The sequence below is a fragment of the Lissotriton helveticus genome, chromosome 4_1 (genome assembly GCF_964261635.1).
Source record: "Lissotriton helveticus chromosome 4_1, aLisHel1.1, whole genome shotgun sequence".
In the NCBI taxonomy this organism is placed as follows: domain Eukaryota; kingdom Metazoa; phylum Chordata; class Amphibia; order Caudata; family Salamandridae; genus Lissotriton; species Lissotriton helveticus.
The window spans coordinates 421,648,718-421,672,298 of record NC_136063.1 but is presented as its reverse complement, the minus strand read 5'-3'; the positions used below and the strand labels follow the sequence as shown (position 1 = coordinate 421,672,298).

General features: G+C 42.2%; 1 protein-coding gene across 7 annotated transcripts in view; it reads left to right on the top strand.

Moving 5' to 3' along the window:
* The window catches only part of VPS13B (vacuolar protein sorting 13 homolog B), a 3,181,000-nt gene that overhangs the window by 397,821 nt on the left and 2,759,598 nt on the right, over positions 1-23,581 (top strand). For all 7 annotated transcript variants that reach the window (XM_078686964.1, XM_078686965.1, XM_078686963.1 and 4 more), the window contains exons 9-12: positions 11,411-11,506; positions 16,123-16,245; positions 17,998-18,135; positions 19,754-19,841. In XM_078686964.1, the coding sequence (XP_078543090.1) occupies positions 11,411-11,506; positions 16,123-16,245; positions 17,998-18,135; positions 19,754-19,841 (445 nt within the window). The remainder of the gene's footprint in view (positions 1-11,410; positions 11,507-16,122; positions 16,246-17,997; positions 18,136-19,753; positions 19,842-23,581) is intronic.

Sequence of the window (23,581 nt, the reverse complement as noted above, 5' to 3'; positions counted from 1 at the left end):
TGTTGCCTTTTCTACTGATAAACCTATTGCCTCAAATATAACTTTTATTGCTACATAAAGTGGAACATTCGAACTTTATGGTGAACATTTGAATTCATTGTTGCACTTGGATGAGAGGAATGTATGGAATTAATTTGTGGTTCGTTTTTGCTCAAAAACGGAGGTCATGTTTCTGCATTAGTATTCTGAGCAGTTCATGGCATTCCAGGTTGGAAAATCATGCCAAATTAAATGTAGCATTTTTTCTAATAACGTTGAAAATTGTTCTTGTAATGTTTGAGTTCTTTAATCAATTAATTGCTTTTCCTCTGCAGTAATTGCAGACAGCTGAACCGCGATCGGGTTCAAACTAAAAGTAACATTTTGCTTTAGTATTCAGATTAGAATTTTTTTTCTTTGAAACAACAACCATATGTACACAGTAGTAGACGAACATAATATGAGCTGGCTATTTTTTGTTTCTAAAACGAGTACAACTGGCATTGCTAGACTGTGTTTTGCAATTATGCAGTAGCACTGTCATGCGCCTGTTCTCTTTTAGGCCTTTGTTCTGCTAACTTTATTTAAAATGTCATCGAATTAGCCGAGTATTTTTAGGAATGTAAGTTTAAATGTGTAAAAGAATGTAATTTTTTTTCAATTGCAAGTTGCAAGAAGAGCTGGCGTTTTCAAATAAATGCATTTTATGAACTTATCTGCACCAGTATACACAAAGGTATTTTATTCAAATATGCTTTAGTTTCATCATGTTCCTCTGTAAACATTCAACAACAGGAGTTGCAACACCTCAGTATTGTGTTCTCCAAGGTAACTTACTATGGAACGCCATCCTCGTATATCTCAGACGTGAGAGACCTCAACGTTTTTCAGGTTGTTTGTGATGCCTCTTCCGCTTCTGATGAAGTAAGACCTGATAAATTCTCCCCCACTACTCTGTGTCCTGTATGATTTAGCACCATGTATCTCACTGTTCAGCCCGGTCCTGCGTGGGTACACCAAAGCCTGCTATTGATTTGCCTGCCTAGGCCGGTAAGGGATGTCGGGGGGAGTGGCAGAGAAGTGGGGGAATTACCAGTGGATCTTCTACCAGCAAGGCATTATGGTCTTCTCCCTTGCCAAGCCAGTTGTGAGTACATTGACTTGGATATGCCTGATTCTGTCAAAATCATTGTTTCAGATGCGCTATATAATTAACAGTTAATTGAATAGCATACGCATTGCTGTGTTTCACCCTCCTCACAGCGATCTCAGGCAGTTTAACGACGTTTTGCAACTCCAGTGCTTTGCAAAAATCATAAGTTGATAAAAAAAATAGGGAACTTGCAGATCATCGAATCACATTTACGGTCCCACTGGACAATTTGGACCCCTGGTCCCACTGGACAATTTGGTTTGTTGTATGAGTTTGCTTAGGTGTTTTTCCTTCTGTCTTGAGGGTTTGTCATCGTAATATCACATGTGCTGCTCTAAACAGATTTGAAGACGTCCAAGAAGTACGTAGCTGATACACGCATAGCTTTTCTGTTAAAAGAAGCTTGCCATTCTTTGTTCCATCATAAAAGTATTACTTGCATAACTGTGGTACAAACATCAGTTCCAGATAATTGACTTGGTCTCCTCCCTGGTCAGAAAAAGTTGAGAAGCATAGCAGACAGTTGCACTGTGGTGGAGGGGTTATTTCTCTGGAACTGCTGGGGGTTTAACCCATCTAGGATTCCAGCATGGGGTGCATTGTCTGAACTGGGAATTCCCACCTCTATCTGTGAGTGGCAATTACCCAATAATTGACATAGTGGCAGTGAGCTAAGTTAAAACGTAGTACACTCTCACTCCTTTGGGGACAATTAGACAGGAGTCTTTTACTCTGCAAGTAACCTCTTTGAATTTGGTGCCAAATATGATCCTCCAAGAAGAAAATGTGCTTCCCTGTTTTCTCTCTCTCAGCCAAGGTTATGACAATCAACCCACTGAATTTATTTTTCGAGCCACTTTAACCTTTGTGCTCCTTATTCCTATCAGTTGAGCCCAGTTAGAATCTCCCCTTGTAGACTTGAAACCCCCATGTGTTCCTATGAGCTTGCCATTACCTGTAATTCCTATAAAATGTGGGTATTTCCCAAGCAAATTGAACTAGAGTTGGGCGTGTTGCTAGAGCTGGCAGAGATCACTTGTGAGTTGAAACTCTCACAAGAGGACCAAAGTCTCTTGTAAACCGCTGCTCAAGCATTCTTACAGGACGTGTTTCGCCTTGCGACCATCCTTAGTTCTAAAAGAGCAGCCTTAGATGATGAGGGGCCTGCCCCTAGACCCCATGGGGAATTGGGAGACCCAAAAAGATATATGAACCTGCTTAACTTGGCTAGAGGATCAGAAAGGGTGGGGAGATGACAAAGAAGTGCGAGTAATATGCCATATTTCGCTGGTTCACCAAGAAGAACCGTTGGAGTGCTGAGTGGTTTGGGAGCTCCAGCCGACACCATGACGATCCCAGATAAACGTACTGTGTCACAGTTGAGAATCAAATCTATTTACAAAGTACAACCAAGGGAAAAAACATCATGGATCAAGAAAGTCTTTTATTTAGCCTCAAAATAATTAGTAATTAAAACGAAAATATCTCAGCTCACAATGTGAGTAGCTACAGCTCAAAATGTAAGAAAAGCTCTTAAAACTCTAGGGACAACTCAAAAAGAAGAAATTTTCATTTGATGGAGTGACGTGTTTACTAAGTGGTTACCGCTAGATAAGCATGATGTCAACATAGAGGTTAAAACTGGTAACTACAGTGAAAAGTTCTACTCTTTGACAAGTCTAGTGAGGAAAAAGATAGACTTTATTTAGTAATCTAGCATATTTTTCTTGTACCCTTATTTCTAATACATCATTATCCACATGCTGAAAAATAGATCAAAGAAAGGAGACACACACAGCCAAAAGGGTAGTATTAGTTCAAATATAAGAACGGTGAGAGTAGCAGACTCACCACAATAACAAAGGTTTACTAAAATATAAACCTGTAACGAAGCCAGACGAATTGAAAGAAACCAGCAGGAGACTGAAGAAATTGGCCTGCTTATATTGATGCAAGACGCGGGCCAAGCAGCCAGTATAGTAAGCCCACATTAAAACACCCTTATTTGCAAAGTAAACATTAATGCAATTGAAGCTTAACCTGAGAGCGTTTTGATTGTGACCAGTATCCCCACATGTATTCAACTCGATGTCTACAGTAGCTAAATCTCCAGATATTAATACCACATTTAAGGCATTTCTGAGATGGATGATTTTCCACAAAGTTCTCTAAAAATCTTTGCCAGTGTGAGCCCTCTCCCCGATGTTTATCTCCATTTGATGAGATAAACATTTGATGAGTACAAGCAGGGTTGAAACAACGAGCCTCCTTTGGTAGGTTTCAGATCCACACACCTAAGGTTACACCACTCCATATCAGTGCCTTAATATCAGATATTTCACTAGCATCGGGCTTTGCCAGTAGTTATCTTTTTCAAGAAAGCATTTGTGAAACTTGGGTGATGCAAACGATGCTACCTTTACAATCTGACAATCAGAACGCAGTGGTTTCCTTGTTTCAAAACGAAATCTAAACTGGGCACATAGAAGACACCACCATATCAGCACAGGTTCCCCCAGATTATGTTAATATTTTATATGTGTAGGCAGAGGAGTATATCAAATTCATGTTATTGTTTGGTGACATGGGAGAGTGTGTAGTACACATAAAACAGGGCAAACCCACAATACCCACAGAAACCAGGGTAAATATGCAAAAAATGGCTCGCAAGGTTTCATTCAGTGCTTGTTCAGTTTGCGGAAACCTGTTTACATTATCTTTGCTTGTGGTTCTTCCAGAAGGGTAACTCAATCCATTCGGACATCAACCTAAATCATTTCTGTTGACTGGCACTCAAAATAGTAAAGCAGACAGAGAAGGACCGTCGCTGTTAATTTGAATATATATATATATATATATATATATATATATATATATATATATATATATATATATATATATATTAAATATATATATATTTATTTAAATATATGTCTTAACATATATTACGCAGTGGCATGGAAAAGTCGAATTTCCCGAAAAAAAATAAAAGATGGCACTTCATTTACAAATCAAAAGCAATTGTGATCCCACAAGCTGCCATTTTATATACCGGATTCAGTTGCCATTTTGTGATTCGCCAATAGGTTATGACTCATGACTTTTGTGCACTAAAAAATTGCTCATGCAATAAGTGGACACTATAATGAGTTCCTTACTCCAGAGCATAGGTGGTAGTGACATCGTCACTTGCAAAACGTAAGGCTACCAGCAGCAGGTTAGGAGTAGTGCCTGGCTTTTATTCGGTCCGTGCCAAACGCTCGCTGCGCATGCCAAGGACCTGGTGTGCAGCGGGGCTTGGTCATCCATAGCAGGAGTTGTCTGCCTCGAGCAGGTGGGTTGCATGACCTGACGGGGTCCACGCACTGCAACCTACCCCTGCTGCGCAAGGCCACAACTTGTGCATTGAGAGGGTTGTCCGCCACAGCTGGGTTGGCTGCCTTTTTTTCCTACCCTCGCTGTGCACGCTGGAGGCTGTTTGTGTAGGGGGAGGCTGATTGCCTTTGACAGGTGCACTGCACGGGTGTGATGGGGCTAGGTCCTACGCCAACTCCTGCTGCACATGTCTAAAAGCTGTGAGCAGAGAAGGTGCGCCGCCCGCAGCGGGTTGAGCGCAAGTTCTAGTAGAGGTCATGCCCTGTGGCCTACCCCTCCTGGGGTCTGGCTGCCAGGATTGGGTCTTGTTTGCTGCGACAGGTGGGCCGTGGCGCCTGGTCAGAGGCTAACCCTCAGTTTTATTTTGACACACTGTTTCATTCACTCGTCTCTTCTGCATCACTTTATCTTGCTGTCAATGATATCCAAAACAAACAGCATATATTTTTCTCTTTTTTGAAACCATGAAGATTTTTGTTTTTAAAACGTTTTTTTGTTTTTACTTTTTGGGGGAAAACAAAATATGGAGTTCGAACAAGGAAAGATAGATCGGTTTCCTGCTTGTCTTCTGGTGAAGATGCACTTGATTTTTCTAAGCTCTGGCAGCTTGCTCTCTCAAAGAGATCACCTTGTGGCACACCAAGCAATGCAAGCCCACAGTTGCAAAGATCAATCAGCTATTACTCCTTCTGTTGGATGTTTTCCTGCAACATCTGTCCAGGAGTGATGGCATGTTTCCTTGTTAAAGGAAATGCAGTCATTGCTTCGGTGCCCCTCTCATTTTTGTGGCATTGAACTGTTTCTCGTTCAGCATTAAGGTGCTCCTGCGTTGCGTATGTTAAGAAGCTAAATGACCTCATTTCCAGATCAACCTTCGTTTACGCAGCTTCCTGTTGTCACATACTTGGATGATCATTTCTTTCAATAGGTGGATTGGTGAAACGTTTCCAGACAATTGATTCTGGTGGTGATTTTGAACCCTCCATCTGAACTTCTTCCAATTCTTCATTTGTTTCCTCTACGTGTTCCTCTGGATTTCCCCTTTCCTGTTCACCCCGTCCAAAAGCCGTTGCAAATGAGGAAAAAGAAAAGAACTGCATAAAAGTTAGCAACTTTGCTTCTGAGCTTTCATACGGCAAGAAATTCAATGATATGTCCAAGAAAGTAAGAACTATTTTAATGTGGCGCAATACATTCTCAGGAACGACTCAAAGCTCCTCAGTAGTCTTTGTGGATCTTCAGTTAATGCACGGTTACCATCAAATAAGTATAGGTGGATCTGCCATGCCTGGGAACTGTGGTTGTGGTTGCCAGTACAACAAAACTAACAAGGCATAAAACAGAAAACTGAAATCCACTGCTATAAGTTTGAGTTTAAAGTTGCACTTTAGTAAACTATACCCTCAAAAAGTATATGCCAAATTGTTTTCACTGTAAACACAACATTTTTTAAATGCTCGTTTTTGGATTCCTGGTACTCAGAAAGAAAGTCTCTGTGGTCACACGAGAGCCGTTACCCCGGAAAAGGACTTTAGGTACTGTAAAATCGTTCCTTTTGGAGAAGCTGCAAAGGAACTGGAAATCCTCAAAAAAACAAGAAAAGAAGGGAGCATCTAATTGGCTTAATACTCCACACAAAGAAAAATCAAGTTCATAGCCTGTGTCAAAAGGAGCCCACCTTTGGAGGACACAATTTTCAGTTTCTCTCTAGAGAGAGAGACATGCAAGCATATCCTTTAGTTAAAGTACCAGCACAAAAATCTTGACTGATCCCAAAAGCAGCATGAAAAAGTGAAGGGCAGTCATTTGCTGGTATATAGCAAAATGATCATGCCTTGGAAGTGGCACCAGCTTAAACGAGCGCAAGTCCAGATCATTCTGGATGAAAATCCCTCATATGGAATTTTCACCCACTATAAAGGAAAGAAGAAAGTATAAGCACAAAAGGTGACTTGTACTTTGTGTGGCCTGATCCTGCACCCTGGTCAACCAAGGAAGCACTTGTTTAGCACAAATGGAATGATCAAGCACCTATGAACCGTGCACCCAAACAAGTACTCCGAAGTAAAAATGATAAAGCTGTTTTGATTTAAAAAAATAGTTAGTTGAGCCCTCCCAGTTAGAAGCTTGGCCCTGTGCCCAACCCCCGCTGTCCCCTGTTGAAATCCATGCACAGTGGCGTTCGCTGCCCATGGGGTGGTAGAGTGGATACCAGTCTGCAGGCTAGTCACTGTAGGCAATCAGTGGCCGGCCCACATAGAGGTTGGCCCGCCCGGCTCTGGTTTGGCACCGGGCCTGTCTTAGATGGGAGGCCCTGTGGCCAATTTCCACTGCACATGACCAAGGACCATGCACAGTGGGGTTGGATGCCCACTGCGGGATTAGTGCTCATCCTGGCAATAGGCCAGATCCTGCGTGGAGTGCCTGTTGCACAGGGCCAAAGGGCTTGCTCAACAGGAGATAGTCTGCATACAAAAAAATATTCACTGGAAAAAAAACACTGTTAGAAACTGGGTTATGGGTCGTATTCAAACTTAACAAACCACACAAATTGCTAGTTATGGTTTGCAATGCAAAGCATAACTTGCGGCACCCTATTGTGCTGCATGATATCACACATGACCTCATTGACCTAGCGCCAAGACTCCTGCGGGTATTTGTCGCGCTTTATAAATGGCAATAAATAAATAAATAAATAAATAAATAAATTGATGATATTATAATTTGTTTTTACTTTTTCGTACCTTTACACAAGAAAGGCAGTAAATTACTACCAGGAAATTGCGGGCAAATCTTGTTGCTGGATACAGTGGGGAAGATCTTTGTATTGAGTAATTTAGAGTACTTGCAGAATTGGGCACAGGAAACGAATATTATTCATGTTTAACAATCTGGTTTTAGAGCAAATTGGTCCGTCAATGATATTTTAACGGTTTTACAATTTTTATTAGACAAGTATGTTGTAAGGAATAAATTATATTTTTTCTCTGCTTTTATTGATTTTTACACTGGACTTGACTCTGTGGATAGACCGACTGTGGCAGATGGTATCTACTTTAGGGATACTGAGTGGTCTTTTGCATCATCTGGTGTATTTGCATTCTTCAACTTTGTGTAAACTGCTGCTGGGGTGGGGGTGTTCAGGGCCTTTCTAATTCTATGCCCACACTAAATGGTTTAAAGCAGGGTTGTGTGCTGACACCCCTATTATTTTCTCTGTATCTTGACGACTTTCCTTCCTATCTGCATAAAGTGAAAAATTAGCCCCCAAAAGTAGGCTCTAAATGTCTTCTTACTATTCTGTATTCGAACAATATAATCCTAATTGATCAGTCTCCTGTAGCTCTTCAGGCAAGTTTCAATGGATGTAATATTTTGCATAGGATCATTTTTTAAAAGTTAATACAGCAAAAATAAAAATAATAGTTTTAAGGGGGGAGAGAAAAGCCACACTATACAATGTAGGAAATGAAAATCTGGAAAAGGTAAATAACTATACATATCTAGGTAAATCATTTACAGAAAATTTAAAGGATGAAGTCTGCACAACAAATCTTTGTAGTGAAGCACTTGCTCTTACAAATTCCTTGCAGATTTATTATTATTCTATGGGGAGAAGATGCTTTGATCACTTAATACAAATTTATAAAACCAAAATTCTTCCTACACGAACATATGTTATAGAGCATGCCCCGATTAGGTCTTGAGCAATTTTAAACAAGTGTGAAGGGAACGTTTTTTTTTATTCTGTTTGCAATGTCCATCTCTGCTGGTCCAATTATTAAGATTGGAATTTTGAATTTTGGGTGCATTTCTGCAGTTTATGGACAATATTATTTAATTGGGATATAACCTGTTCCATGCCCCTACTTCATCTTTGAGATCTTTCCTTAAAACTGAAAAGTTGTATAATACTCCAACGTATTGAATTTCCATAGAGCTTCGCAATATTTTGAAAGCAATATGTCACTTTTAAAGGGATGGTTGCTAGGGCCTCCTGGACTATTTCTTAAATCCCCATATGTGCACCTTAGTTTTAAGCCTGGATAAGGAGCATTGTGTTTCTTTGAAATCGTATAATATAATATGTAATAATCTTTCTTTCGAACTTTTCCAGTCATATTTATCCAATTAAATCCCTTATAGCATTATATGTTTTATTACGTCTTTTATGCTTCGGAAATTTCCCTTTAAATATTGTAATTGCAAAATGGAATAACTCCCAAAAATTCTATGTTTGTGATCTCTGCTATAAAGGAACACAAAATATGTTTCATGTTTTGCATTCATGTCCAGCATTGCAAGAGGCTCGAACCAAATATTTACTATCTCTGATAAAGAGATATAATCTGGGCACACATCAAAATGTGATGGAGTTGCTAAAAAATCTGCTGAAAATTGTTTTAAAGTTTTAAAATGTTTTCAATGTTTTTAGCTATTTTTTAATGTTGGGATTTTATGAGTTTATTTGTAATATTATGTATTGTGGTGATTTTGATTATTCTTGGGTATGTTGTTTCTATGATGGTAATTGTAGACCTCAACTGATGTTTACAAGTGTATTTACTTGTTAGTGACAAATTTTTACCATGTACAGCGGAGGCAGGCCTTAGGGCCTTGAACCGTGTGCAAGGGCCTGGCCTACGACCAATGCTCAAGGTTTTGACCCACAGTCTTTGGCTTGGCCTTTCCTTATTTATTTATTTATTTATTTCACGAATCTGACGAAATCTACACACCTTGTTAAACTGAAGTTTTGAGCATGGCTGGCACCATGAGTAATGTCAGAAGTTGTGTGCATTGGAAACCTTGCGTATGTCATTGTTTTTGCACATTTGAGCCAGAACCATAACTCTGTTTTTAACTGTGATTTTATTTTTTTCTCCAGTTGAAGGAATGCTTTTTCATGTTGGGGACATTTTTGTTCCTTAGCCATTTGATTGTAGCTTTATCTGTGTGCTTAGGGTTGTTGACATGCTGAAACATGACCTTCCACCCGAGTTTGAGCTTACGTCTAGACTCTAGTCTAGAGGGTAGCAAAGTGTCCTCCCCGAATTTTCTGTACTTTGCTCATTCATATAGGCATCTACCTTGACAGGTGACCAAGTTGCATCTGATCAGTAATATATACGTAATGTGACTTTGCCCAAGTCATGCTTTACAAAACTGGTGGCATTCCTTGGGTAATGTGCTGTTTTGGGTTTGTGATAGCAGTAACATTTTGCATTTAGGACAGAAAGTATAGTTTCATTTGGTTAGGCTACAAAACGTTTTGCCACACGGCTACAGAACCTTTTGAGATCTTTTATGCATACGACAGACTGGATTTGAGGTGGGTTTTCTTCTTGCCATCATGTCACATTTTTTGAGTGCTTTGGATGTTGTCACATGCACACTTTGACTTGGAGTGGCCTCAAAAATCTGTAAGTCCTACAACGTGGCAGTGGCTTTTTGTAGCCTGTCTGAACTGTGTCTTTCTTGCCCATGCAGGCAGTGTTGCGTTGGTGACTTACTCCTTCTGCTTTATAATAGTCATCCGGACTGTGTTGAAATCAATATTAAAGGCCTGGCAACTCTTTCATACCTATCCCCCGATTGGTGTGTTCCCACAACTTTATCCCTGGGTTTGAAAGCTCCAGGGTGCTCATTGATGAATCTTTGCTTTGACCTGCACTGCCCAGAGGAGGAAAGCGACAGGGACAGCTGAATTAATCATGAAATCATCTTACTCGCTTCAGTTCATCACAGGCCCGACCAATCAATTCAGTGTGGAATTTTTAAGGCGACCTATTACCCCTAAGCTAAATGACTCCATCTCAATGGATTACATACTTATTATTTTTGTATTTTAAGTTCTAAAACCATTTAGAATTTGTTTTGATTTGAAACTTTTACTGTATGATATATAGATAAATGGGAAAAGCCAAGTAATGTATTTAATTTCCAGGCTTTTGGGGAACAAAAGGTGTACATTTTTTGGGTGGGCCTAGAATTTATGTAAACGCTGTATATGTGATTTCTTGCTTTGTTCTGCTTTTTTTCTTCTCACAAAACGTAATAAATACTCTAGAGACTCGAACTTTATGCAGATGTGAGCTCACAAACTTGTTTTTGTGGGAGGCTTTTCTGTGAGCACTGGCGTATGTCTTTGGGAATAGTGAAATTACAGACTTTGTTAAACTACTTTACAACTTAAAATCCCACCGCCCTTGATAACTAGATTGGATCTTTGCATCTGTAAAGTGGCCATGCCATGCACGTAAATACTACTCCTGCGTGCAGAATGGTTTCTGAATCATGCCCATTGTGTCCTGGCTTGGTCGATTCCCTTTAACTTTTTGAAATAGTGCATGCTTATGTTAAGGTGCTAAAAGCGCTGGCTTCATTGCCTAATAAAAATAAGTAAAAATGTGCTTTTCAAATAAACCAGAAAAACAGCCGGGCGAAGCGATTACACTTCATTAACCCTGAACATGATTTTCCATGCAGTTAATTATTTCCTATGAGAAATCCATGTTCTGAACCCCAATTATGGTTTATGTCAAGCATATTAATTTTTAATACAGGATGCGAACTCAGATGCCACACAGGTGCCGCGCAGAGTTGCCCTCTCCCCGCGCAGGGTTGATTTGAAAAGCACAAGTTGATGGCAAGCGGTTCAGGGTTTGGAGCAGGCCTGCGCCATGCAGGAGGGTACACTGGCATTTCCAGCCACAGGCCTGCCGCCCTCATGTGCATAATGTCTTGCAGCTGCTGGGCTGCACCTGCTTCCGGCCTAAGAATACTCGCTGGCCGCTGCCGCACCGTCATTTGTCTTCATCCATTTTCTGCAGGAATGACAGATTGCCGCTATTTAATGCTAATGTTGGCCGAGTCTAAGGTGTTTCTCATGTTGTTTCATAGCTCACCGAGATGCAGGCCGAGAGCAGCTATTACAGCCCTCAGAAAGTCAAATCCAAGGAGGTCATTCGATGGGAACAAGAAGGAACAACAGTTGAGGTAATTTCCATCCCCGCTCCGACTTCTTTCTTGGATATGATCTGACGAATTGCTGTCTAATAAAAACATGTTCGCGCTTTCAGCAGGTTGGAAGAACGCGGCTATTGGTTTTTTACGTCTTCCCTGCAGTGACCACTTCTTTGAGCTGGGAAACAAATAAAAATGTAATTGCTGATGTTTTTCTTCTGCCTCATGTTGCGCCGTGGGCGAAACTCCTGTAAAGTGTTCTGGGCACAAGTGCGCGAGGCGTGCTCATCGCCGCGCGCTGACTAACACCTGGAGAAAGGGCGGCATTCAGCGCGCGCCGCCCTCTTAAACCCAACGAAAACACAGGTGACTGCTGCGGGCACGGTGACCAGCCCTCGGCGAGGGGGTTCTGGCAACGTGACGGGACACCTGCACTGCCCACCCACTGACTGCGCCCCACCGTGAGCAGGAATGACTTTACAAGTCCGTGCCCCTCTTGGCACACACATGCCGCATTCAGCAAACCAGCCTTTAATTTAACGAGAATACCCAAAAGCCTGAGGGCTCCTCAGATGGCGTAAGTGCTACGCGACCGTACATAACATATATATTGTGCCTACGTTTCAGGGTGGTCGATATGGCAGTGACGTGGCCAGAACGTTACGACATTTAGCTGCGCTTTACGGCACCTGCCTCCAGTTGTCGTCTCCCGCCGACAGTGAGCACGTGCCGAGCTTTGCATTCATCTTCCATGCACCTCTGAACGCTTGAGCCTCAATTTAGAACGGTTGAAAGAGCGAGGAAGGCAGTGCAGTGTCCTCTTGAACTAATTATAAACAGACTCTGCGCTGTATCTGACTTTTAAGCATTGCTCTAACTCAAGCACTACAGAAGGGTGGCATCAGCCGAGGCCGGCAGTGGGAGTACCTGCAGGGCGGTGTCGTGGGGAGGGGGGTAGTAATGTATGGATTACGGACCTTAACAGGTAAGTAAACATTTAAATAAATAAAACTAATTTCTTTGAGTGCACTGCATCCCCAAATGCGATGCAGAGCGCACAACAAAATTTGTTTTGTTTATTTAAATGTTTACTTACCTGTAATTCTCCGGAATCCATACATTACTACCCCCACCCTGCCCCTCCCCACGTCACCGCCCTGCAGGTACTCCCAGTGCCGGCCGCGGCTGGGTGGCACACTCCTGTGCCTCAGCGAGGGTTGAACCTCACTGCCATGTGACTGCCTAGCTGTCCAGCTTCTCACTGTGGGTAGGCCCAGGTGTACCCCCAACTTTAATAAATGTGATCTCAGAGGTGTGCAGGTGGCTTGCATTATTGTGCCAGGTATCCCCAAGACGCTAAAGACACACGGGCACAGAAGTAGTGCAGCATAGTATTACAGTTTATCATATGCGATTTAGGATACTGCATACAGTTATCACCAGCAATGGAGCCTTCGACTATGTTCTTGCTCTAATTTTTCTTAATGTGTTTATATTGACATTTTAATAAACCTAGGGTTCACTAAATGTGACAAGTCCCCCGCTCCCCTATGCCCTTGTAACCAGCAGTCTGTCACAAACAGATGAATTAAACACCTCCCAGCAGCACGGTTCATGTTCATCATGTGTGCCAGAACCGGGAACCATGTTCCCTTTGTCTCTATATTTGTTACAGCCTCAACCAGGAAATCCCGGGTTCCCCTCAACATTCGTATACTTCCATGGCCTCATCTTTAAAGTGCAGTATTTGCAATTTCCTATATAAAATGCCTAATGAAAGAAGAGACAGAGAAAAACCATGTCTTTGAACTAAATCTTCGAAGTGATAGTCTTCATCCGCTGTTACCCTCCTCCTCCTCCCTTTTTTTGTTGTTGCATTTTCCACTTTCACTTGTTCTTCCTGACACTCTTAATAAGGCCATGACATGCTCTGGGTCCCAGAAAATGTATGGTTATAATTGCATACTATTTTCATTTTAGCAAGGAACACAATCCTTGCCTTTGACCCGAGGACCAGGAATGTCGTTTTTCGCCTCTCCCATTTCTTTCTTCTTCACTGTAGGTGAAAAGTGCTGCTTCATTTGTCACCCAAGTGGGACGGGTATGCCCAGATGTGGGTCCCGTGCTCTCCATGCCTCTGGATTCAAGCTAGCCTGGGTGATGTGGGGATGATACCTCGAAACCGGTCACAGGATGCTTGTTTCTGGTCCAGGGAGGACTTTGCCTGCCTCGCAGTTCGGGCTGAGCTGTTCCCAAGGGGAGCAGGGTCAAGACTGATTTGCATACGGCTGGGTTTAAACTGGGATGGCATGGTGGGGCAACAAAATGATGGATTTAAGCCCAGATCTCTGTACTGGGGTGAATGTTTGAAGTCTTTCAACATTTGTCCATCAGTTCTTTTTTTAGGAAGAATTAATCATCAGCCCTTTGATAACAACGCCTTCCCCGAATTTCCAAATTAAGCTCTGTCTCAGTCCTCTTTCACTTCAGTGTCTGAGACTCCAGGTACAGGAATGCAGTTGGGCTACTTCCTGAGTCCGAGGAAGCTCCAGCCACCCTCCATCTTCTGCCATGCAAAACATGGAGCATCCAAAATGTATTCTACTGGTTTTAGTACCTAGATCCTTCTTCACAAACAAAGTCCTGTTTACCATACATGTTCTGCACACTCACTGCACATAGACCTACTCAACATACACACAGAAAGTCAGCGAAAGGTTCTGGGGCTCACATATCAGTAGAACTTTGCACAAGAGGGCAGACCACACTGTCTTTGACTAAGAGCAAAAGGGCTTATCACACTAATGATTAAAAAAAATTGGTACGCTGACACCACCACTTTAGGTAACACAGCCTAGGCATGGACAGTAATCCTGTGCGCCCAATTAGAATACACTTTATGCACCCCTCTAGGTCACAGGAGAGGTTCTGCACTTTGCATTACTAGGGACGGGCCGATGACTCTGCTCACGTTAGATTACTGTGATGTCAGTCACACAAAAAGGCAGGATACCACTTTCACATGTGGTCGTGCACTCAGGGCAGGGGCACACACCCGTTTATCATGCAGGAAATATTACCGCCCCAATACCTCACTTTTGTGGATCTTATGCAGTAACACTTCACAAAAGTCTAATATTCCTCCATCCAGTCCTCTAGAAAGGTTTTACCATCTGACCACTTATCCCTTGGTAAAGCCAGTGCCCTAGCACACTGTTCATCCCTGTAAGCCAGTTCTAGGCTCATTATCTGATGTGTGGTGTTGCCTTCTACTTCATTCACCCTTGTTTCCGGTTTCATTGTAGCCTCCAGTAGCTTATCCATCCTTATGCCTGCCATTTCCTCTCTTGTTTGCTGCATCTCCTTTATCATGTGTTTCAGTGCCAGAAAGGGCCAGAAGTCCTTTCTTTGCTGCACTTAACCTGGTGAGTAAGTGCTTTTATAAGCTCTTCTATTAGTACCCGCTTTACCAACCTGTACCAACCTGAGAAGGATGGAGGACTGAGTCTGCCTTGCTGTTATTCAGTCTTGTAACATTTCTCACAATCATCACTGCATTCGTCCGCAACAACTGTTAACTTACTTGGCTGTCTTGCCAACTGTAATTTGCTCCACTGGTTCAGGAATGAGAGCTGTTGGAGGTAAGAGTTAGGACAGGTTAACATCCATTAAAAGTGTTCACTTTACATCCCTTACTGTCTACAGCTGGGACGATTGATGTGCTCGAGGCAGGGAATACGTTAAAGGTCTCCCTGCACATTGATACTATATGCTTTGTTGATGAATGATCGTTGAGCACAAACCCCGGGAGGACGGTGTCAAACCCTCCATTGCACACACAGCGAGCAGCAGCCATAGTAAAAGGACCCCCGCTCAAGGGCGTAGTCCGAGCTTTCCTCAGAGAATGCTGGTGTGGGCCTCTTCTGACTTTCACTTCTGTTTCTTGACTGCTGTGCGGATTGTGGAATACAACTCCTGGTTGATAAAACATAAAGATGTCTTCACTTCTTACATGCAGGAGTATGGAGAAGCGTGTCATTTTAAAAGAGCCTCCCTCACAGTGACTGACTCGACCCTCCACCCCTCACTTCGACCCCCGCCCCTCACTTCTTCCGTGGCCCATGAAGGCCACAGCAAACACTTCCAGCCCAACTCCTGGGGGCGTCACCCGGGCTGATGGCTTCGGAACGGTCTGGGCAGTCTTGGCCCAGGTTTCTACCCTGACTCTGTTTACCCCATTCCTCAACACGGTGACATGTTTGACTTCGCTATCAGTTGTGGCCGCTCTTCCCCGCGCCACAACCTCGCACCTGAAGATTGTGCTATTGTGAACGTGAAATTCAGCCCTATTATTTCTTCAAATGAACCTTTACATGCGTTTCATGGGAGAGTATTTTCATTGTGTGCACCTCCGTGTTGGTTCGTGCTTTTGATTATTTCTATATTTTAAATACATAATTTGCTTTCACTGTAGATGTCCGGCATGAACACGATTATTGTTTGACAATGCTTTTGTAGAATTTTTTAATTTTTTATTTTCAGGTAAAACAAACCAATTGATAGAGATTATTTTGACGCTTAAAAGCTTCAATGTGTTTTGTTTTATGGACGAGATCATTCATAAACACCTATTCCTTTGTCATTCCTAGATTCTGATGATGGGGGAGCCTTTCTTCGATTGCCAGATGGGGTTTGTGGGCTGCCAAGTGATATGTCTGAAAGGAATCATGGGAGTGAAAGACTTTGAAGAAAACATGAATAGAAGTGATGAAGTAAGCCGCCACGTGCAGTGATGTCTAAAATTGATATCTTGTACATGTTTAAAATATTTGGAGTCGAGTACCTTTCTAGCGAGCAGCATGTATGTACAGTAGTCTATGTGTAAACTGTGTTTTTTATCAGTATTTGTCTCTTCTGTAAAGGTTGTCGGCTGGTAGAGGAACAAACCAATGGTGCTCACAGTTTCAGATCCTTGTCTAAATTGGGAGTACTGAACCACACGGGCCAAAATAACCTTTCCTATTTGGTGTGCTCTTGATCCCTATTTGCACTTCTGTGTAAAACCAGTAGATTTAAGGGAGTGGGTAAATTTGCACAAATTATTTTTGAGCGTGCACTACCCACCAGCGTAAAGCTGGAAGTATGTGAGTGGGTAAATGGGAGCGAGAGCACAATTGGCCCTTCTTTGTCAGTTCAAACTCATTTTATCACAACTACACAGTGGCTTTTTTGGCTGTATACAAAACTGTGTGTAAAATAGTGGTTTGAGGTGTCTGCATGCTTGAGAAAACATGTGCAGCCACATCCAATTTTGTGAGCAGACTTGAAAGCCAGTGTTCAGTTTTGACACATATTCTTGGGCTGTATAGTACTTTGATCTGTCATTAGCACGCCTTGCCCTACCTCCTTGGTGGTGATCAGATTCCAATGATAATGAATGGGAATTAACTAAACATAAGGGTGGGAGCATATTAACACCTTGGTGGTGATCAGATTCCAATGATAATGAATGGGAATTTACTAAACATAAGGGTGGGAGCATATTAACACCTGTAATAACCATACTTCTCTTAGTCCCAGCCCTCCTTCACTAACCACTTCCTGCAGACATCAGCAGGCTGCTAATGGCCAGTGCAGTAGTGCTGATGACTCTCCTCACTTGGAACTGAGGCTGTCAGGGACAAAGTAGGGGCAAGGCCCTGTATGTATCATGTGGTGGTCACGTGGCCTCATCGACAACCACTCCAAAGAGAGTCCTAAGGCTAAAGAGACGTGGGACTTTGATGGAGACATGAATTACCTGGTAAATACCACAAATGGAGCATAACAGCCCATTACCATTGAAAAGCTGGTTCTTAGACACAGGTCCACAGTTTATAGCTGGTAGTTGTAACAAATGCAGGAAATGGTAGTAGAGTCATCAGAAAAGCTTCAAAGCATGGTACAACCGTGGGATTTGGCTGGTGTGCCAACAGACACTGAGACCAGGTGAAAACCGACGCCATGCCACGCCAGTAGTGGCACAGTGACTGTTCCATTAAGCCATCGATGTTTAATTTTGCTTTCATTGCATTTCTTTGAGCTGTTGTGTAGTAAAAGGTTTCAATGTGTTCAACAGGGGTGTTTCATCTGAGCACATCAAGGTAGTGAGCTGGTGTAATTGAAGGGTGGAGTTCAGAGGCGATAACTAGAACTCAAAGCATAAATGTTTAAGACCATGTAATGCCCAAGTGAAAAAAAGAACAGCTTCACATGTGATGTCATAAACAGCTATCAGAACTATTGAAAATGTGGTGTAACCAATTTCACTTTTGGTGCCAGACAACGTGGGACATATCAATTAAATATCTGAAGGGGGAGGTAGTGGCGTGGCACCAGCATTTGATGGTGAAATTCTACTGGGCTTTTTGCTTCCATGCACAGACTATAGTCAGGAAACTGGTCAGGGTACATATTACATGTTGCATAGAAAATTGTATATTTTCCTCGATTAAATTGTCATTTTTAACATTTCTTTCTTGCAGGAGGCGTGCTTTTTCTTTTGCGGTGAACATCTTAGCAGCAAAGGAATGACTTACCTGACGAATTCGCTGTTTGATTACAGAAGCCCAGAAAATAATGGCATCCGTGCAGAATTTATTTTGGACGCTGCCCACCACAAGGTGAGAAAAACATTTTTTCTCCAAAATGTGTTTTTGCCTGTGTAAACATGCTCTCTCCCTGACAACCTGTGCATTCGAATCAGTTGTGATACTTTAATATGTTGTTTGTGGGGGTGTTATTTTTCCCATTTGACAACATTGTAAATATTAGGCTTTTTTCAGAAAAAAATTGAATCTGTGCCATTAGCATTTAAACCATGTAGCTCGGGGGTTTGGCTCTAAACATCACCCCTTTGGGAGTACACATTGTAATCTGCATTATAGCTACATTTGAGCTTATATCCACAATCACCAAAGAGTGTGATGTGCACTCCCTGTAGAACTGTTCTACAACAAGTCATATTATGTGCACACTTAGTCAACTAGGATGCTGGTCTCGCTTCTGCCCTTTATGTTTACTTCATGACGTTGTCGTCGTTCACCCCTCTGTGACTTAACCTGGCTTTAACCTACAGCAAAGGACTAAAATGGGTATTGATATCAAAACAAAATCTGCTCTGCTTTCTCACTATATTCTCACCTATTCCAGCATCTTTGACAGTAGGTGATTATGTGCATCTACAGGGGGTTAGGGTGGGGGTGGATATGTGTGTGTGTGTGTGTACAACTACCCGCTAATGCACGCAGGAAGACAGAGCTACTCTATGGAGCTGCCTTCTATATAGACATGCAGTCTCTAATCAATGGTAGCCCGTGGGCAGTCTGTGTGGTATACCAGACGTAGGCACACAACATTCATATGTGTGTGCAGAGACGGATGATTCACACAAAGCTGAAGCATTTCTGGTTGTGGTAATCAGAAAGATTAACACCTCTAAGACAGAGATAGAGTGCGATCGAGTGTGCATGTGTGATCATATCTCTTACTTATAGTTTGAAAACTGATTACAGAAACCAGAATGTGACGAGGAAGTGATGGGAACATCTAGCGTTTTGTTTGTACATATTTAAATTACACCTGTTTAGGGCTTGAGGTAGAAGGGGTCAGTGTTTCTCATTCATTATTTTTAGTGAAATGCCAAAGCCATGCAGATGTCAAGCAAGAATCTCCGCTCTGGAGCACGATTCCTCCCTAAAAGCTACCATTCTTAAATCGTTTGTTTATTTTACAAAAAATGAAGTTTGTGATTAATAGACAAAATTCAGTTATCCATGGTAATTAATACAAAATAATGATATCCTCATATAAAAAAAATGCAAATGGAATAAGAGACAAATGTGAAGAATGTGATCATATGCCAAAATGGAGAAATTAGAGAAAGAGATATATTTTTTTCTTTTTTTAAACTAGTTGCGAGTGCCCATATCCCTGAGGTCAGATGAGCATCTATTTACCCAATTAAAAGTAATCATTAACGAAAGACTACTGCTGTAGTGGTCAACATGTCCACTCGAATTATGGATGTGCTTGTGTGTAGAGTGCAATAGAAGGTGCATTACTTATCTGGTAAGGTGAGGTCTATGGATAACCCCTGTTCTTTTGTTGTAGTAAGCAGTTGTGCGCTTTGACACACACATCCCCAAAGGCCAGCGCCTGTGATATGTGGCCTATCGCCTTGTAATCTCAAGCTTGTAGCCTTCTCCAACTCATGTTCTGTTTGCCTTCCTTTGTTTGCAGGAGACCTACACAGAGATAGCTGGAATGCAGAGGTTTGGGGCTTTCTACATGGATTACTTGTACACAATGGAAAACACCAGTGGCAAAGGTACTTGTTGCATTGACTCATGTTTGCCCACCCTTGACTAGCAGAAAAAGAGACTTCCTTTTAAGCACTTTGTCTGTGGTTGGATGCCCCCTACTTTACCTTTTCGGTTGCTGATTTGGTGCGATTGGAAAAGGTGACCCTGGGCCAGTATGAATAGAGCAGCATTTTTGCTACTATATAATCTTTTGTTAAATACTGTTTTGTTTTTAAGCTCTTGCTAGGTTCAGTCATAGGTTGATTTAGCATGACGTTTTTCGTTTTCTGATGGCGTTATACCAACTTCGTTTTTCTGTAAAAATAAAACGTCATTTTTCATTATAAGTCGCTACCCAAATAGTGTTTTAGTTTCATACTTTTGCTAGATTCTAGTTTTTGTACTTTAAACAAACGCTTAGTATCAAAGCTAGGATTCCCATTCATACATTTTTCTTTACAGCCCATTTTGGTCAGATAGTGGGGGTTGTTTTGTTTGTGAGGTTTGGTAGGCGTCTAATCTTCCTTTTGCACATCATTGTGACTGCACCTCTCTTTTAGTGAGATAACACTGGTAAAAGTCTTTAATATTACCTTTTCTGCCAAAGAAGAGATTCATGCACTTTATGTACTTTTCCCCGCGCTCTCTGGGAGGGTCACTTCTGCTATCTGAGCATTAAAGGAGAGATGACTCCCATCTCATTACAAGCCAAGTAGTGCCCCTCTGTAATCAGTGCTCACAAGACCTTTTGTCTATTTCTTCTCCTGTTTTGTAATAATATCAGATTGGAACAGACTAAGCAGAAAAGCACAGCTCCTAATACACAAACTTCGAAACCTCAGGAGAATGTCGTTCTCCATCTTGTCTTGTTTTAGAACTCTCAATGTCTCTCAACTGCACAGGAGTACATTTTCTTAGAGTTGTTACGTGACAAATGATTGAGCAACTTTATTTATGTACCATATTTTACCTGAAGGATCTTCGTTGGCATGGGCATCGTCTTTTTTATTGTGCTACCAAACCCACGTGGTTGGTTTATGGTTGTGTCTTGTGCTGACTAGCATAAAGAAGAACCTTTTTTTATTTATATGTTTGCCTATGTCTTTTGTTGAGCACCAGCATATTTTCGCTTAGAAGTCATGTAGCAACTTTAGGCTCACACTGAAGTAATCAAAAACGTAATAGATGGAATGCTTGAATTAATCTAAGCCACTGGTAATTATTCAGTCCACTGTTATTTTGCTCACTATGCCACCCCGGTTAGGAGTACTCCAGCCATGTGCAAATCAGTCTCAACTGTGCTCAAATGGGAGCAGACAAGCCCGAACTCCCAGGCCAGGTCCTTCCTGACCTGGCGTATCTGCCAGGTATAACTTGGTTTCCAGAGTAATTACCAGTGACTGAGATGAATTCAAGCATTCCACCCATCAGTCTTTTTAAATACATTAGTGTGTCATCCTAAGTGTCACGGGTATGCCCAGGCGTAGGTCCTGTACCCACTGTGTCACTGGAACAAACAATACTTTACTGATGAGCCCTAACTAGGACGAAACACGTCCTGGATTGCTTGTTGGTTCAAGAAGGACATAGTCTAGCAGTTCCGGCTGGACTGTTCCCATCGGAGCAGGGTCCAAACTGATTTGTATGGCTGGGTCAAAACTGAGACGGCATGGCGTTCAAAATAATAATGGGCTGGGATGTGGCCCGGATAATTACTAGTGGCTGAGATTAATTCAAGCATTTTATCCATCATAGGTATAGTTAGTAATAATGACATTGGGGTTGAGAGCAGTCGGTGGCCCTCCTATCCTGGCAACAAAGGCCTTGGTGCAGCTGTCCCTGCTCGTTTGTTTGTCTCATCTCTGTTGCTGCAGCTCAGGCTCTCCAGTGGCTGGTTTTATCAGGACAGCAGGGTAGCGTATCACAGCAAGAAAGGAGAGAGAGGCAGCATTTAAAGAGTTATGCAGAACGGTAGATTTGCATTTCGCCAATCTATGAAGCTGTACAAAGCTATACTTGGGGAACAGAAGGGGCCAGCTGTGAGATCAGTGCACAATGAGCCCCAGAGTGCTGCTTCACCTGAATGTAAAAACAATGATTCTTTGATTTTAACCTGGTCTTTTCTGATCTCACATCATTTCACATCCTCTTCTTTTTATACCGTCCGCCCTTCGGTGTAGGTGTTGCTAAAGGGAGCAGGAATGAAAGGAGGAAAGTGACAGAAGAGAGGGTCAGTTTCTAAAGCAAGGAGCACTCATTCCCCTTGTAGGTACCCTGATAGTTCAGTTGGTTTACCACGTGGCAGAACTTTAAAAAGCCACATGGTAAGAACCCAGTGGTGGGTGACAGATCCAGGTTGGTATGTAGAAATGCATGGAGCTGAGCCTTCCTGAAGAACAAACAAGATTACTTTTATTTTGATTCTGAAAATAAGGAAAGGAATAAACTGGTGCAGTAGCCATGAATGAATGTTTCTTCACTTGTGGGCTTGATCACCAGGGGACAGGTAAACATTCTCAGAACACTCCTAAAAGGGAGCCGTAATAGAGAACCACTTTTGGAAAGTACGTTCGTATATAAGTAATGATTTGACCACTCTACCTGTTCAGAGTTCGGGAAATCCACATAAACTCACAGATATAAATCTGTGAGTGAGTTGGAAGTCCAGTACAAGTCTAAAATCTAGGAGGATGCGAAAAAGGGTTTATTAGGCCTCAGGGATAGTTGGCTAAGGACAGGAGGCATTATGCCTACACTGCACTTTAAAATCTGAATACTAATCTGCTCTGACTAGATATCTGGGAAGGAGGGCGGAAACTAATAGAGGCGGCAATGACACATGGCACACTACAATAATTCAGCATACCACCTGATATCTTGATAGAGATCATTATAGATGGAGTTAACACACGGGACACCTTATGGGATACATATCAGAGGTGCCCTGCTTTCCTCTCTTAAGTTTCACAAGCTGCAGAAGGATGTATTTTACAACACAAAAGGTAGTTGCCCTTCAGCATTCTGAATTGTGTGAGCCCACCTATACTAGATGGTGAACTACAAGTGGCTTTACCCTGCACATCAAAAGGAGAAAGAGATGGAGGCCAAGGTAGTGAGGGTGTGCAGTCTCTACTATCTTCAAACTCAGACACTTGTGATTGAAAATTTATAAATGGTATCATCTGTGATGGATGGCTTATTTAATGAGAAAAAACGAAAAAAGGTATGGGTGGAATGGAAATGTGTGAAATACCCTAAGCCCCACTGATGCTTACTTGGTCCATCTTTTTTAATAGAGGAAGCAATAGTGCGGTACAATGCGGGGTCCCCCAGGGATCCTCCCTTTCCCCTTTGCTATTTAATTTGTACATCGCCCCTCTTATTTTTGCCCTTCAACAGCTGGAGGTCGCCGTCTATAATTACGCGGATGACCTCCAGCTTATTTTCTCCTTATCTTCCTCCCCCGAGTCAATATCCAATTATCATTCAGTCATGACCTTCATCCAGGACTGGATGAATCACAACCACCTGAAGCTCAACCCCGACAAAACGGAGTTGGTGCTGACAGGTGACTGCTCCAGTCCCTGGTCCTCTCTCTTCTGGCCCCCCTCCTTAAGTCCCCCTCCTACTCCATCTTCCTCTGTAAAAACCCTTGGATTCAAACTCAATGACCAACTCTCCCTCCACTCCCAAGTTAGTTCCGTTTTGTCCTCATCTTTTCTCTCCCTCCGCACCATCCGTAAAGTCTCTCGTTTTTTTTCCTCTT